Here is a 16,874-nt window from a genome sequence, read left to right on the forward strand (position 1 = left end):
AGGCTAGCCTGGTTGAGCCCCCTCAATAATTGAGAAGGCATCAGGGTGCTCTGTCTTGTGGCTGCTGATCAGTGCACATCTCTGGTGCCTGCCTGACATTGGCCAAGGGTGGAATGCACACTGCAACCAGGATGCCCTTATAGCAAATATTTTTGGTGCAGCTAATTAACTCTGCTTAAAACACAAAATACAGCAGTTGGATGGCCAATTGCTGATTTTCCTTCTGAAGTCTTTTGAAGGTCTTCTTAGTAAAGATATCAAAAGCATTCACTGTAAACTCTGCAAGTGTGCTACAGAGTTAGACGAGAAAGAATACTTGGTCATATTTTAAAAACAACAACAGCACTGCAGAAGATGAAAAAAGAAATCCTAGAAGAATACCAAAACTGAAAGCTTGTATTCAATGTGAAAGGGTGAATAGGATTTGAAAATCTTCCCAAGGAAAGGTTAAGACCAAGAGATGACAATTAGAATCATGAGGATACGACGACACTACTGAATTGAAGCTATTGGAATATGTTGGTCTGGGAGTGGGGATTGAGGAAGACATGATCTACATCAAGAAAGTGGTGTTTCTGCCCTCACATAGTTAAATTCTGCGACAAAATTGGCCTTAAGTACATTTGCAAAATATCACAAGGTTGAATCTTGGCAGCTACTCAAATGGAAGAAAAAAACCCTCCCAGTGTTCACCAATCACAGTAAGTAATTGTAGTAACAAATCAATTTGTGCTGCGAAATGTTTTAAACATTCTTTCCCTTGCACATTCACTTTTGGCTAAGTTACATGGAGGACTTTATACTTATTGTTTCTCTCCTATGTGTTTAACCAGAGTATATTATTGAGGAGGCTTACATCATGTCAACTACTCTCTTTCCACTATTTTGATTTTACTGGCAACTTGTGAACAGTTATGGGGTTTCATGTGTGGCTGTTGGCAATAGGTGCTGTCCTTCAAGGCTGCAACTCCATGCAGTTCTCCTATTTTGGTGCTTCCTTTGGCTTGGAAACTTCCTTGGTTAATGCCACCTTGCAGGTACCCATTTTCTACATCAGTTGTATTAATACACAACACTAGCAAATTGTTTCATATGAAGTATATCTGGCTTTCTTGGTTTATTGACTGTTAATTTGCACATGACAGGTGCGTGTGAATTACAGAGGAGTCAATCTACCATGTTCCCAAATCCCAGATGAAATTTGCGCTGCTTTAAACTGCTCTTACTGCAGAACTCGAGCAGTGGAAGAAAGCAACTACACGACAAATTGGTGCCTAGTAGATGGAGAGACAGTAATTAATCACAGCACTAATGCTCTGCATATAAGGTAGGTTTTTATTTTTCTTTCTAAAATTTGCTATGTAACATAAAGCAAAGCATTGGACTGAGATGATCTATCCTTCCCTTCACTGATTTATGTTTCATCCCTCCTTCAACTTAATCCTCTGTTTTTATTGCAAATTTAACCCCACCTCAGCAATAGCTAAACACAGATCTCAAAGACACCATGGTCAAAGCCAGTTTAATCTCAATGAGAAATTATTGCTCTTTATCTTTCCTTATCTCTTTACTGTTGCTAGCTTCTTAACCTTGGCTTTCAAGCTGTCCTACATCACTGCTTATTCTCCTGCTCCCTGCATGCATGCAGTATCATCTTACAGACAAAGGTTTTCTTCAACCCTGCAAAAACCCAGCTGTATTTCTGTATCATTTTTCTTAACTTATTCTGTCAGAACGTCTTTGCGATAAACACCATGCTTAATTTGGAATCTACATCAAGACGTGCCATGGTTAGCGTGACACTATTAGGGCTCGGGGCCTTCTGGAGTTCAGAGTTCAATTCCCACACCATTCTGTAAGGAGGCTATACGTCCTTCGTGTGAAATGTGTGGATTTTCCCAGGGTGCTCTGCTTTCTTCCCACAATCCAAAGATGTACCGGTTCGGTGAAGTGGTTACTGTAAATTGTCCCGATATTAGGTTCAGATTAATCGGGTTTGTCGGAGGTTACTGGGGCTGTGTGACTCCGAAAGACCCAGAAAGACCCATTCTGTGCTGTATTGCCAAATAAATAAAACAAATTTATAGCACAGAACCATCCCTTCAGCTGATCAAGTTGCCCATCTACACTAACCACACTTTACAGCACTTGGCCAATATCCTCCATTCCTTTTCCATCCATGTACCTGCACAAGTTATCCTTATATACTGATTGCACCTTCCTCTACCACCTTCTCTGGCAGCTTGTTCCATAAACCCACCATCCACTGTGTAGAGAAACTTGCCTGTCAGATTTCCTTTATATCTCTCCCTCCTTGCCTTAAAACGAGATCCTCTGGGTTTGAGACTCCCTTGCTCTTGGAAAAAAGACTGTGACAATCTGCCATAACTATGCCCCTCATAATTTTATAAACCCCTATAAGATCACCCCTCAGCCTCCGTCACTCTAGGGAAACCCTTCCCGAACCAATCGTTTCTTGTAACCGAATCCCTTCATTCCAGTGTTACGAACCCCGTAACTGGGTCACTTACCAGCAAAGATAGGGAGGTCCGTTGAAGTCTGATGGTACTATTTTTAACAGTATTTATTGATAAAGGGGCACAAAATAAGATCAATGCAAACATACAGATAATATACGTCATCAATATTAAATCTAAAAGTGCGGGTATAATAATAATCAATAAGAAATAGCTCTATCGTTGTCTAGGGGATAATGTATTGTCCAATGGAAATATAAAAGTCACTGTTAGTTCGTTCAAGCTGCAGCGTTTTGGGTTTGAGAGAGAGACGGGTTAAACTTGCCCAGTTCTTGGATGATGCCAATCCTTCGAGTCTTTTGGGAGTTGGTTTCCACGTTGTTAGCTAAAAGCCATTTTTCCGTGGTAAGGGCACCGGTTTCCGGGGCAAATGGAACCGAACGCACGTGGCCTCCCACCGGCTTCCGCTATCACAGGATCGCTAGCGTTTCTTCTGGAGCGTCTGAGGGGCTGTTCCCCAGACCCTCTTTTATCTTGACTCACAGGGTCTCAGATGTCAATCAGGTTGGGATGATGCAATCCCTCCCTCAACCAGCCCACTTTGCCTGAGGGCTTCCACGTAGCACAGTATTGCAATACACAAGTTTGTCTTCATGAGACAATGGCCGTGTCCTGTAGCTTTATATCGCCAGGGGAACGAGACATTCCGCACGTCTCTCTCTCATTTCCTGGGTCTCTTGACCCAAATCAATAGTGATCTTGCGATTCTCACAAAGGAGGGGGCTACCCCACACCCTTCGGCCCCTCAGAGCTGTGGTACATGCATAACACCAGGCAAACCCCTGGTGTATCTCTTCTGCAGCCTTTCCAGTGCTATCACATCCTTCCTGCAGTGTGGACAAGCAGAACAGCAGACAATATTTCAGATGTGGCCTAACCAATTTTCTATATATGATGTCCCAACTCTTCTACTCAAAGCTATTGCATATGAAGGCAAGAGAGCTAAATGCCTTCTTCACTGTAATGCTATCAGCTGTTTTTGCCAATTCTTTACTTCATTTTATGAGCTTTTAATAAAAACATTTAAAGACAATGAAAACATCACATGTTTTATACTGCTGCTGGGGATGGATATTACTTTCAGACATGTATTAGGGATGGGATATCCTCATTACATTATTATCAGCCCTGTTACCATTTAAGCTTACACCCTTAGAGACTGGGACAACTTGGGGTCATCAAGAATAGCCATATCTACTACTTATCAATAATATTGCAAGAAGTCTGCTATTAAATGAAGCAGCATATATGAATCAGGTAGTCAGCTGGTTCAAATCCTCTTGCAGGTCAAGATAAGAATGATTTTCATTGCTAAAGAGCAGCAGAGTGTCTTGGCTGTAAACAGTTATTTTTTAAAGAACAAATTTCATAGAAAAACATAGAGAACCAGATGACAGACTAACATATCAGTAATAGACAGTAGTTCTTCTCCATAAATGCTCGTTTAATGCACTTGAGTAATTCTGATCCATGATTGTCTTGTCAAATGATATTTTTCTCTTAAGGCAGCATCAGTTCTCTCCCCAGACTTGTTGGTGAGTTTTCTGAATTTCATTTGTATCTCAGAATTCTGCCTACTGCACCATACCTGTAGGATTGAGATATATTAAGTGCACAGCTCAAACTTTAAAAGCTGCTTAGACTTAGCAAAGTGTTGTGAATGTTGGCTGGAGTCCCCATCAGTTAGGGAGTGAGTGAAAGGATAAAGGTGAGACAAAATATGAAAATTCAGCAACCTTTTCAGTTTGGCTAAGGCCTAAAATGTCACAGTTTGGTGCCTGTAAGAGGATGGCAGAGCCAGTCTTTGTCCCTCTCTTTTTGCAACTTCTACTTTAGCACCACCACCCTACAACTTCCAATTAGCGTCCTTTAGGCATTAAACAAGATCTTTTGCTTTATAGGTCATATGGTTGTTGTTGGCCACCATTTATGAAGTCTCCAAGGGAAACTGAGAATTTGAAATTTACATTTTCTCTATTTGTGGATTTGGGAACACGCTCGGATGATGGAGCTGTCAATATACCTTCACAGCTGCCCCTGTTACCTGTCTTAAGGTAAAGCTAAGCAGAGTTTGTTGGGGTTAGTTGTTTGCCCTGTGATTGAGAGAGGTTGGGAGGCTGAACCATTTGGCTAATAACAGTAATTATTATCTTCAGTTATACTACCTGTTTTTCTTTTCATCGCTTCTGAATCACTCTACCATCAGTCAGGAAGTACCATGGCATTAGGAAGGACTGTTTGGATGAGGAACAGTCTCTTCCTCCTGCCTGTAGGACTACCGAACTCCCTGCCACCATCTAGGTCTCATTACGTATGAAGCACCAGTGGCATTATACTGTTTCCTTTAAATTTGTTGATTTATTTGCAGTAATACTGCTTTGTGTTGTATTTGAGTTATATGTACTGTGTTGTGCACCTTGGTCCAGAGGGACATTGGTCCATTTGGCGGTGCACAAATAGATGATTGACTGACAATAAACTTGAACTTGGATGTGCCCATAAGATTCTTTTGGGTGCTGCATGCAATAATGATGCATGTTGATCCCAGGCAATGAGCCACAATGTATTGTACAACCATAGAAGCTCTTCAGCCTAATCCTGAACTAGCTCATCCGTCCAGCAAAAATCTGATATAGTAATCAAGACTTTTTCACTCAAGATTCTGAGGAAAGTAACTCTGCTATAACCGTTGTCTATGATATGGGCTGGTTTAAACAACACAGACATGCCATCAAGCCTCACATTTGGGGTTGTATTATTTTAATAACCTTTCTCTGCAATGCTATCAAGAGCCTTTATGGGACTAAATTAAATGCAGGGATTGTTTGAGAAAAGCAGTGGAAAGCATTCTTCCATTGCTGTCATTTAAACAGTTTCCATACAGCCAGTATTAAACATTAATAAGCACTCTAAAATTAACAAGGGATCACACTGGCACATTCTGGTTGCTGAGTTATTGGGCCAAAGAGTTTGACCCAGGTGTAAATATCTGAACTTTATTTTTCCATGATTAACTAGGCAAAATCAATTACGTCATTGCAATTACGTGGATGTTGATTGTAGTAAGTGCTCAAATATGAGCATGACAGTGCAAGCCTGATATCTTAAAGAGAATTTGAGTTGGAGATTGTATGAGGCAATACCATATAAAGGGAGGTTAACCAGCATGGGGTAATTAATTAAAAAAACACGAGGTTTTGCAGAGAAAAATAATCAGCCTATGCATTCAGTGCTGACTGGATTAATATATTATCAAGTGAACACATTTGTTTCTTTTTTCTCTTTCTCAAGGGTGCCTCAGAATTGCAATTCTACCTATAATCTTACTATATATGAGGGGAATGGAGATGTTCTAAATTGCCGTTATGGACTACGGGCAAAACATGAATGTATCCACTGTAACCAACATCACTTTCTCACTTTGGATCAGGTAGTTAGCACAGCTTTCGGATGTTCTAGTTTAAATTGGTCTTTTAAAAGGTCACTCTCTTTGGGGTTTCTTTGATTTCAAGTGGGAGTTCCAGTCACCCATTTACGAACTTCCCTGTAAATGCCCTCCTTTAGCTTTCAGAATAACAAGACTGAGGTTCATTTGGTCTGGATTATTTCATTAGTTTTTTGGCACAGTTATAGCCCTATTAGAAGTGTTGATGAACCTGAACTGGATCTGCCATTCCCAGCTGTAGTAAATAATTCCATTTGGGAGATTGACCTGAGTGTCTCTGTATCTGGAAGGCATTCCAGACACTCCACCTCGATAAAGGTCTTTGAAATTGTTGTTATACATCTTTGTCAGGAACGTATGAAAGCTATTCAAATAGATTGACATAATTAAGGATATATTAAAAACATAAAATTTAATAAAACTGTGTCAAAACTCTAATGATAATTAAAAGCTTTAAAATGGAATGAAACAAGGTAAAATAAGTAAATTAGCTTCCTGGGCTTAGCTATTTTCACAGGTCAGTGCTCTGCACTCGGCCGGTGATGCTGTGAGTCGGATGTGCTGACAGCATTTCTTATCAAACTTCTGCAATTCATCACAAGTTTTGAAATAGGCTGTTCCATAAGCTGCAGGTAAACTCGAACCATCTTGCCCTGTTGATGATTTGATCTTTATTGTTTGTTTGTAATTGCAAACCCACTGTGAATATTTAATATAATTGAACATTAGCTTGGCATTGCGGGTAAAATAATTACCTGCAACACCAAGCTATTGATTTTCTCAAAGCTGGGTTTTTAAAAGCTAGCTTTTGTAGAAGGAAAGCAAAATAGAATGATAGTTTCAAGATACCAAATCTGGCAAAGAGAGAGTAAAAGACCCTTGATTTCAATAATGGAGATGTGGAGAGACGAGGAGTGAAGTGTATCCTAATTTCATTACAGGAACATTGTGTCCTTCAATACAATGGCCTTGGGACTAGTGGTGTGTACCCTGTGGAACTAATGGTTGAAGAATATCCAAGAGAAACCATTCTTCTGGCCCACAGTGATGGGACACAGACAATTTATTCTGCTTTTGGAGATGTTTCTTCCACTTTATTCATTCAAAGCACAAAACCCTTAAGCTCTATCCCCATGCAATTTGCGATCATTGGTAAGTATTTTTCCTATTTCATTTGCCCCTTTTCTGAAGAGGTTCCTCCAGGTGGAAATACTAATAGACATTTCAACTCTATAGAAGGCTGTGAGTAATAGGCCAGATTGCAACTTAATATGCATTAAGGGTCAGGGACAGGAAGTGGCAGGTTCCCTTCCTCAGACTGTAACTACCAGGATGAAGCATTCCCAATAGATGTCCAGCCTAATTCAGCTAATACTGGGACTATTGGGTCTCCATTCCTTCCCACTCCACCCAAAGAACTACAGTTGAACTCAGCAAACATTTGGAAAAAAGGGGATACCTGGGAAAAAAAAGAGTGGATTGGTGGCTTCTCTACAGATACTATGAGTGGGCTTATTGCCAGCTTAAGAAATCATTGGATATATGCAGTTGTCCCCAAGGCAGATGTGGTGCATAGTGACACAGCAGCACATTGCAGATGGAGTTTGATCACAGACTATCTGACAAGGAATATTAATTAGAGCTAAAAGGAAGACACAGTTAAATCAGAGATGCTCCTGGGATGAGGTAGGATGCAGTTTGGTCAATGCAATATGCCAACATCATATGAAGAGGAAATTAAAGCGAGGTTTGTGTGATGTATTGCCTAGGACAGTGATGGGGAATGTGTTATGTCCAAAGGTGAGTTTGCACGAGGTTGAAAAACAGACCCGTACTGCAAAGTAACAAGTTGTTCAGATGGTTAGACCAGGATAATATTTTCCAGAGAGAAAGACATTTCAATTCAATGGTAGTGGAAGTCAGGTCATTATGATCAGACCGAGTCAAAGGCATAACTGTGGAGGGACCCACCTTCTCACTCACAAAGCTAATGGCAAAAAGTTTGGAAAAGTAGTCTGTAATCTGATTGGACAGTATGTGAGCACCCATTCATAACTTGCCTACTACAAGAATCTACAAACAAAATGGGAAACAAAAGACTTAGCACAGGGTACAGTGCTAATGTTGATTGAGGAGTCTGGTGCAGACAATATCGTTAGAGAATGTGAGACTACGGAGCAGCCAAGGGTCTACCTGACTCTTATTGTTTACATGGTTACTGAATCAAGCAAGATTGTGATTAAGAGAAACTTGCACTGCAAAGAGGAGCAGTTCTGAAGATCCCGAGCAGGATGCTCAGCAGCATGTACTTAATGTCAGTACAATACAATGTAACCAGAATGAGGCAAGAAAGACTGAAAACAGTGATGGTAGAGCTGCAAGTGTTGTGGGGAAAAGAATAGAGGGAGCTAGTCCAGTAAATAGGGATGTGGATTGTACTAATGTGGTAACAGGGAACCACAGACAAAGCTGGGAAGTAGAATCATGGAATACAGCAGCAATGACATCCAAAGTTCAGGAGTTTTATTAATTATGTTATAGCGTGCACCCATTTTTGTAGTAGACAACTGGATTTACTCTTAGACCTGTGGACATCATTTTACTCTGTCCTCATGACCTATCCCATTATTTAAATCCTGTAGCCACCATTCTGTTAACAAGATGTAGATTTACTGGTAATCTCATCCAGTGAAAGCTCTCCCAAGTTCACCTCAGATAGATCAGCTTTTGACTGGTCTTCGGGTGCCCACCAGTTTTAAATAAATCACCTATTATTTTGAACTCCAACTCGGTGTGATCTTTCAGTTTGCACTTTCACAAGTCTTGGAGATAACTCAGAAAGAGGCCAAAGATAATTTTGTGACTTCATAAGGGATGTCGTGAAAGAGTTCTGCTATCTGCAGAGGGTCAGGTTGCAAGTTTGGGTGCAGGTAGAGGCACATTAATGAAGAGCCTTAAGAAGCAACCAAATATTGTTGCAGCTAAGCTCTTGGTATCCAGTAGTAGTTCAAATATATTGTATAATTGTAATTATTATAGTGGCTACTATTCCTGTTAAGTTCTATGTTAATAATTTTGTGTATACAGTACCTTTAGCAAAGTGGGTTGAGAAAAGAAAGACTGGAAATTACTCAGAGTGATGTTATACAAACACTTGAACTCATTGGTTCACATCATTTTGTAATCTTTTCAATGTAAATAGATACTTTATTGATCCCAAAGTAAATTATTGTCACAGTAGCATTACCATAAGACCATAAGGCATAGATACAAAATTAATCCATTCAGCCTGTCATTTCATCATCAGTTCTACACATTTTCCCACTCACCAGGATGTCCTGACAAATCAGGAAACTATCAGCTTCCGCTTTGAAAACCCACAGGCTTGGCCTTCACCACATTTTGTGGCAGCACATTCCACATATTCACCAATCTTTGTCTAAAAACATCCTCATTACTTCTGTCCTAAGAACCCACCCCTCAATTTTGAGACTGTGTCTAGTTCTGGATACCCCCCTCAAGAGGAAACATCCTCTCTACCTCCACCTTATCTAGTCCTTTCAATTTTCGGTAGGTTTCGATGAGATCCCCGCGCATTCTTCTAAATTTCAGGCCCAAAGCTGCCAAATGCTCCTCAATATTAATCCCTTCATTGCTAGAATTATCCTGTTGAACCTCCTCTGGACTCTCTCCATTGACAATACATCCATTTATATGCAATATTAGAAGAGAAGTAAAAAGAATAAAAAAAGTTACCACAAAATTCCTAACAGGAGGTGGTTATCACTTCTTTGGCTGTAATTTGACTTATTATAGGGCTTAATGGCCAAGAGTAAGAATGACCTTGTGTAGTAACTTGTTTCGAATTCAAGAGCAAAGCGGTAAACTCCATGTTCATACTGAGCATTCCTAGTGACCGTACTAATAATTTCCAGAATTTATTTACGTTTAAATATGTGAAGGGTAAAGTAAACATTGCAATAACTTAAGATATTGTAGTTTCACTATATATGTAATATATTCTGTGCATCCATTGAACAGTCTGTCTTTTTTTATAGTGCAGAAGGCTATATCAGAATGTGCATTTGGAATATTTCGTCCTGCATTTATACATCCAACACCTCCCAATGGAGCAAGAATATATGCTTCAGATTCTGACGAGATTAACTTCACAATAAATGCCATCAGCTTAAATGAAAGGTATCCCTTTTTCATTGGAAATACTCATGATCTAGATTGTCTACCTCATTTAGTTGTATCATCCACTCAATGATTTAAGGTCATAGTTACAGATTCTTCAGTTAAACTGAATTATGTTTCTCAGCTGTGGTTACACATAACTTATCTGATTAAGGACCTATAACTGATAGCATCCTAGACTGTCTTTCATTCAAACTCTCTTGTCCCCTGATGATAAATAAATTCCTATAGATGGAGTACTCCAATGTCTTTCTAATCCATTCAAGTCCAATACCAATTTGCTCTAATACTTAGAATGCATTTACCCTGAAAGTGCTGTGGCCAATTCAGTTAGCACATGTTTGAAACTGGATAAATATTTGTTTTGGTCTATGTGGCTTAATTTCATATTGGATAAAGTATTTACCTACTGGGGACACTTTTCATTTTCTGTAATGAAAATGACAGTTTGGTTATGTCTCTCAGTTCTGTAATATAAAGTTCAAAGTAAATTTTATTATCAAAGTACATATATGTCACCATATACAAGCCTGAGAAGATTCATTTTCTTGTGGACATAATCAGTAAGTCTGTAGAATAGTAACTATAACAGGATCAAGGAAGGTTCAACTAGAGTGCAGAAGACAAACCGTGCAAATGCAAATATATGTAAATAAATACCAATAAATAACAAGAACGTGAGCTAATGAGATAGAGTCCTTAAACTGATATAATGGTTGTGGAAACATTTCATGGATGGAGCAAGTGAGTATAGTTATCCCCTTTAATTCAAGAGCCTGATGGTTGAGGGGTAGTAACTGTTTGTGAACCTAGTGGTGTGAGTCCTGAGGCTCCTGTACAATCTTCCTGATGACAGCAGCGAGAAGAGAGTCTGACTTGGTGGTGGAGATCTCTGATGATGGATGCTGCTTTCCTATGACAGCATTTCATGTAGATGTGCTCAATGGTTAGTACCTGTGATGTACTGGGCTGAATCCACTACCTTTTATAGGGTTTTCCATGCAAAGGCATTGATGAAGGCAGTCAATACACTCTCCACTACACAACTATAGAAGTTTGTCAAAGTTTTCAATGTCATGCCAGATCGCTGCAGACCCCTGCTGAAGTAGAGGCGCTGCAGTGCTTTCTTTGACATTGTACTTCCATGCTGGGTCTAGGACAAGTCCTCTGAAATAGTAATAGCCAGGAATTTAAAGTTGTTACCCCTTTCCACCTCTGATTCTCCGTTGCCAGCTGGCTCATGGACCTCTGGTTTCCCTCTCCTAATCAATTCCTTCGTCTTGTTGACATGGAGTGATAAGTGGTTGTTCAGTCAAATTTTCAGTCTCCCTCCTGTATGCTGATTCATCACTGCCTTTGATGTGGTCCACAACAGTGGTGTCATCAGCAAACTTGAGTATGGCATTGGTGCTGTGCTTAGCCACATGGTCATAGGTTTAAAGTGAGCAGAGTAATATTATTAACACTAATTGCAATCCTGAAAGTGTGTCAAATTCATTGAAGTTTTAGGACTTACAAAAAAGTCATACCAAAAGACCATTCATTCTTTCAAAAGCATTCCATCAGTAGTTTGTTCTGTCAATGACTTCCCTTCCCCACCAAGGAATGTGGTGAAGCTTCTAATGTTTACTTTAAGAGGCTTAGTCTTCACTCCACTAACAATGTAAAGACTTGATTTGAATTTATTTAAATCTTACATCCATCCCACAACGTGAGGGAGTAAAAAATCTCTGCGTTATGACTCCATTGCAATGTACAGACATGTGAATTTATAAGTCTAATGGCTGGTAGGAAGAAGCTGTCCTGTAGCCTGTTGGTCCTGGCTTTACATAGAAACACAGAAACATAGAAAACCTACAGCACAATACAGGCCCTTCGGCCCACAAAGTTGTACCAGACATATCTCTACCTTAGAAAATACTAGGCTTAGCTATAGCTCTCTATTTTCCTAACTCCACGTAAAAGTCTCTTAAAAGACCCTATCATATCTACTTCCACCAACGTTGCTGGCAGCCAATTCCACATGCTCACCACTCTCTGAGTAAAATACTTACCCCTGACATCTCCTCTGTGCCTACTCCCCAGCACCTTAAACCTGTGTCCTCCTGTGGCAACCATTTCAGCCCTGGGCAAAAAGCTCTGACTATCCACACGTTCAATGCCTTTCATCATCTTATACACTTCTATCAGGTCACATCATCCTCCGTCGCTCCAAGGAGAAAAGGCCAAGTTCACTCAACCTATTCTCATAAGGAATGCTCCCCAATCCAAGCAACATCCTTGTAAATCTCCTCTGCACTCTTTCTATGGCTTCCACATCCTTCCTGTAGCGAGGTGACCAGAAATGAAAACTGTGCTCCAAGTGGGGTCTGACCAGGGTCCTATATATGCTGTGGTACTGTTCGATGCTGTGGTACCGTTTGCCAGACAGAAGCAGCTGAAACAGTTTATGGTTGGGGTGACTGGTGTCCCCGCTGATCTTCCAGGACTTCTTTACTCACCTACTGCTGTAAATGAACTCAATGGAGGGAAGTTCACATACACAGATGCAATGGGCTGTTCATACCATTCTCTACAGTGCCCAGCGATCAAGTTTGGTCCAATTCCTGTACCAGGTGTTGATACAGCCAGTCAGGATGCACTCAGTGGTGTCCCTGCAGAAGGCCTTGAGGATTTGGGTCTCATGCTGAACTTCTTCAGTCGCCTGAAGTGGAAGAGACACTGTTGTGCTTTTTTCACCACACAGCCGGTGTGTTTAGTCCAGGTGAGATCTTTGGTGATGTGTATACTGAGGAACTTGAAACTACTCACCTTTTCAATTACAGTCCCATTGAAGTTGATCGGGCTGAGTCTGTCTCCGTTCCTCCTGTAATCCACGATCAGCTCTTTCGTTTTTTTGGACTCTGGGGAAGAGGTTGTTATCTTGGCACCATGTGTCAGGGTGTTAACCTCTCCTCTGCAGGCTGTCTCATCACCAATGTTCCCTCCAATTTTTAGTAGTTAGTATGCGGAAAAAATCTTAAGTTGTGCAAATTTTTTTCCTCTGATAAAAGTATGTGCGCACTGAATGCACATGTGGCACAGTTTATGTAGGTTTACAAAATATTTGACATAAAACTGCACAGAATAACAACAAAATAACATACACATTTAAGTCACTCAGTTATTTTTTCTCTCTCCTGTCTTTGGCATTTACCCATTCTTTGTAAACTCTATCTAGACTAATAGAACACCCATCCAATCGATAGCTTTTGATTCTCATTAACATCTCCAAATGACATTCACCTAAACAGTTTCTCAGCTTGTTTTTGAGTTGATTTATTAGACTAAAACCTCGCTCACAGTCCGCTCTGGACACAAGAAAAGTTCCCCCAATGTCCATCAACTGTGCCAGGTCACAAAACTGTTCATTTTGAAGTACAAATGCCACTATTTGAGCAAAGTTTGAAATCACTTTGGGTTTAATTTTTTCTTGCATGGAAAATTTGAAATCATTAAACTGTCTAACTATTACAGTAATTTTCAGCTAGAAAATCATGATATTTTAGACATAAGACATTAACTTGTTCATCGCCAAATGTGAAGTCACAATTTGCAATTGCAGAGAAAACAAAAGCTGATCATTCTTTAGGAAACCTCTTCTTCTAAATGAATGCAAAGACTATTTATAAATTCAACAGCGAACTTGTATCTACTGTGACATTTTCAGTGTAGCAGTTTCTACTATTTTGTTAAACCATTCAAATTTAAACAAATTTGCAGTTCTTTTGCGCTTCACATCCTTCACTTCTTTTGAATTCAACATAGTGAATCAATTTTTTTAAATAAAAACCTAGTAATCTGTCTGCAGGATTTGAAACAGATCTTTGTAAACTTTACGATATGAACGCTGTCTGCCAAAGATGGCTGCCGCCATGATGCAGCTGTACAAACTGGAACAGGAAAGGTGAGGTGACGTAAATTAGTGAGGTGCCTTGTGGTATTTGAAAAACTGACTAACTAGTTAACAGAAACATTTAGCTAAAAGATTATTTTCAATAAGTACAATTATTAATTACTATATCATTTTAGGTAGCCTGCCTTCTGTGCGCACATTAATTTCCTGGTTGAAAAACGTGTGTGTACGCGCACTGCTTGGAGGGAACATAGCTCACCACCACTAGAAATAAGGCTGATCAATGTCATTTCATCTGTAGGTTTGATCAGCAGATTGGAGCTGTGTGTGGCAGCACAGTTGTAGGTGTAAAAGTAGAGGAGGGAACTCAGGACACAACCCTGGAGGACACTTGTGTTGAGGGTCAAAGGGGCAGAGATGAAGTAACCCATTCTTACCACCTGTCGGCGAACCGATGGAAAGTCCAGGATCCAGCTGCAGATGGCAAGTTGAAGACCAAGTTCTCTAAGCTTCCTGTCAAGCTTGGAGGGAATTATGGTGTTGAATGCTGAACTGTAGTCCTGGAACAGCATGTATCCCGCTTCTCCAGGTCAGTGAGGACGGTGTGTGGTGCTCTGGCTATGGCATCATCGGTAGATTGGTTCCTTTGGTAGGTGAGTTGTCGGGGTCCAGTGTGGGTGGTAACATGCTGCAGATGTAGTCTTTAACCAGCCTCTCAAAGCATTTGCTTATAATAGAGTTGAGTGTGATAGGATGCCAATTGTTTAGGCATGCTACCTTGGTTTTCTTAGGTACAGGGACAATGATGGACGATTTAAATGTTGAGAGTTAAGGCATCCTTAATTCCTTACCTTCCTATATTTCTTTTGACAGGATCACTGCCTTTACAGTGGTGGGTCCCCATGGATTGCACAAGTCAGATACCTGGAGTATGGATGACAGATCTGTGTCCGTGAACGTTTCGTGGTCAGTGGGTGTACGTGGTGTTCCAAAGCATGTTCCAGTGTGCTTTCTCTCAACAACATCTTCAGGGTAAACAACTACCCTAAGCAAGGGGTCATTGTCGACTGAGTCTTCCTTCAGATTGAGTGAATCACTTCAGCATTTTCTATCAATGATTACAAGTATCTATGGGACACACATAAAGTAGGAGGATTTCAATACAACTTAAGTCTCCATTGAAAAATAAACAAATATTCTATCAAAATAAAACTGATTTGAGGGAAATTGTGTTATCAGTACTATTGAAATAGTACACTATTTTGCACTAAAACTATGGCAACCTAACCCAAAGAAGAACGAAAACCATGATTTTTGGTCATGTACATCACTTCCCACCCTCAAAACATCTGAGGAGTTAAATCTTCCTTTACATGGGAGAAAAAATACATTGTTCTGAAGCTCCAAAAGAAATTGTAGCTGCCCTTCCCTATTCTTATCTAAAATACAATTTGTACTTTTCATATCATGATCTCAGTAAGATTGAAAAATGTTGGCCAGTAAATCAAGAGAAAAGAACTCCTCAAATTATATTGTGGGATATTCAGTTGCTATTTAGCTATGGACTTGTTTACTAATCATTTCAAAACGTAAAGGTTGGGGTTGTCCAGTGTTTTCTCAATGTTATGTGCTTAAACCCTGGACTAGAGTTCAAACCAGATGCATCTAGGGTTGAGAAAGGGTTACCATGGTAATTTGAATTGTATTCTGTGTTATTGACCGTTTTAGTAGTGGAGATTAAGATTTCAGTCATGATCCTGTGTGATACATGGAAAATTTGGTATTTTACTGTTACTCCAAACTTTAGAAAAATCCTAATTGTTAATTTTCTGTTCATTCAGATTACAGTCAGAACCACGATGCATTTGGATTGTGCTGAGTATGTATTGCTAAAACTACAGTTTTAATCGTACTTTCTCATTCTAATGTGGAAATGAATTCAGTGTTTTCAAAGATGTTTTGTTACGGGGATAGAGAATCTTTATATCCAAGTCTTCCAATGACTTGAGCATAGGATCTAAATGAGAGCTCAGCACTGTAAAAGGAAGCAAGTTTCAGCTTTCAGAATTATATCAAATACTATACATATCTTTTCTTTGAAAGCATCTTCATTCTCTGTCATTCAATGTTATGTAATTTTCTGCTGTTATTTTCAGCTGAATAATTTGTTTGCATTCTGTGGAGCTATGTGGAATATATGCCAGCTGGAAAATGAAATGAAGAAAAGCTCAGTCTGTCCATTGAAATAGTTCCCATTCAAAAGCAAAATCTCAGCTTTGATCCTTGCTCTGTTCTGTGACAGTAGACTTCATTGGGTTTACTGTATCTCTGGAAAAAGTGAGGGGAATATCTAACCAGAATTTCTGTTCCTCATTATCTTTCAGGAATTCCTGGTGCAACATGTAGTGGTGGGAGGATCAGGTCAAGAGAGTACTTAGTTCTTATGATGTCCCTTACAGTAAAATTATGAAATAGGCAGGTTCTTAAACCATCGCCAATGACATGGAATGGTAACCAGCAATTTCATGACAGGAGGATAAACGTTTGAAAATTATAGCAATAGATTCAAATTTGTAAGGCATAATCGTATCATTAAAACAGGAGTTAATAATTATAATGAATAAATTATTAAAAGTAAGTTTTAATATAATTGCACATTCCTTGATCACTAAAGCAACAATCAAAGGCCAATCATCCAATCAGAAGTCTTCAGATGAAACAGTAGGACATCCATGGGTTGGTGGAAGGATGGCTAGTGGGATGACACAGTGGTAAATGCTTAAGGTATTGTCTGAAA

The 16,874-nt window shown here is 39.7% G+C and overlaps 1 protein-coding gene across 1 annotated transcript in view; it reads left to right on the plus strand.

Annotated features, from left to right (window-relative positions):
- The first annotated feature begins 914 nt into the window (after nucleotides 1-914).
- Nucleotides 915-16,874, plus strand: part of LOC132397551 (uncharacterized) — a 42,387-nt gene continuing 26,427 nt past the window's right edge. Inside the window, exons 1-8 of the mRNA XM_059976374.1 lie at nucleotides 915-1,037; nucleotides 1,146-1,327; nucleotides 4,439-4,591; nucleotides 5,829-5,967; nucleotides 6,924-7,134; nucleotides 10,041-10,182; nucleotides 14,951-15,109; nucleotides 15,919-15,956. Of these exons, the coding sequence (XP_059832357.1) occupies nucleotides 915-1,037; nucleotides 1,146-1,327; nucleotides 4,439-4,591; nucleotides 5,829-5,967; nucleotides 6,924-7,134; nucleotides 10,041-10,182; nucleotides 14,951-15,109; nucleotides 15,919-15,956 (1,147 nt within the window). The remainder of the gene's footprint in view (nucleotides 1,038-1,145; nucleotides 1,328-4,438; nucleotides 4,592-5,828; nucleotides 5,968-6,923; nucleotides 7,135-10,040; nucleotides 10,183-14,950; nucleotides 15,110-15,918; nucleotides 15,957-16,874) is intronic.

The sequence above is a fragment of the Hypanus sabinus genome, chromosome 7 (assembly GCF_030144855.1).
Source record: "Hypanus sabinus isolate sHypSab1 chromosome 7, sHypSab1.hap1, whole genome shotgun sequence".
Taxonomy (NCBI): domain Eukaryota; kingdom Metazoa; phylum Chordata; class Chondrichthyes; order Myliobatiformes; family Dasyatidae; genus Hypanus; species Hypanus sabinus.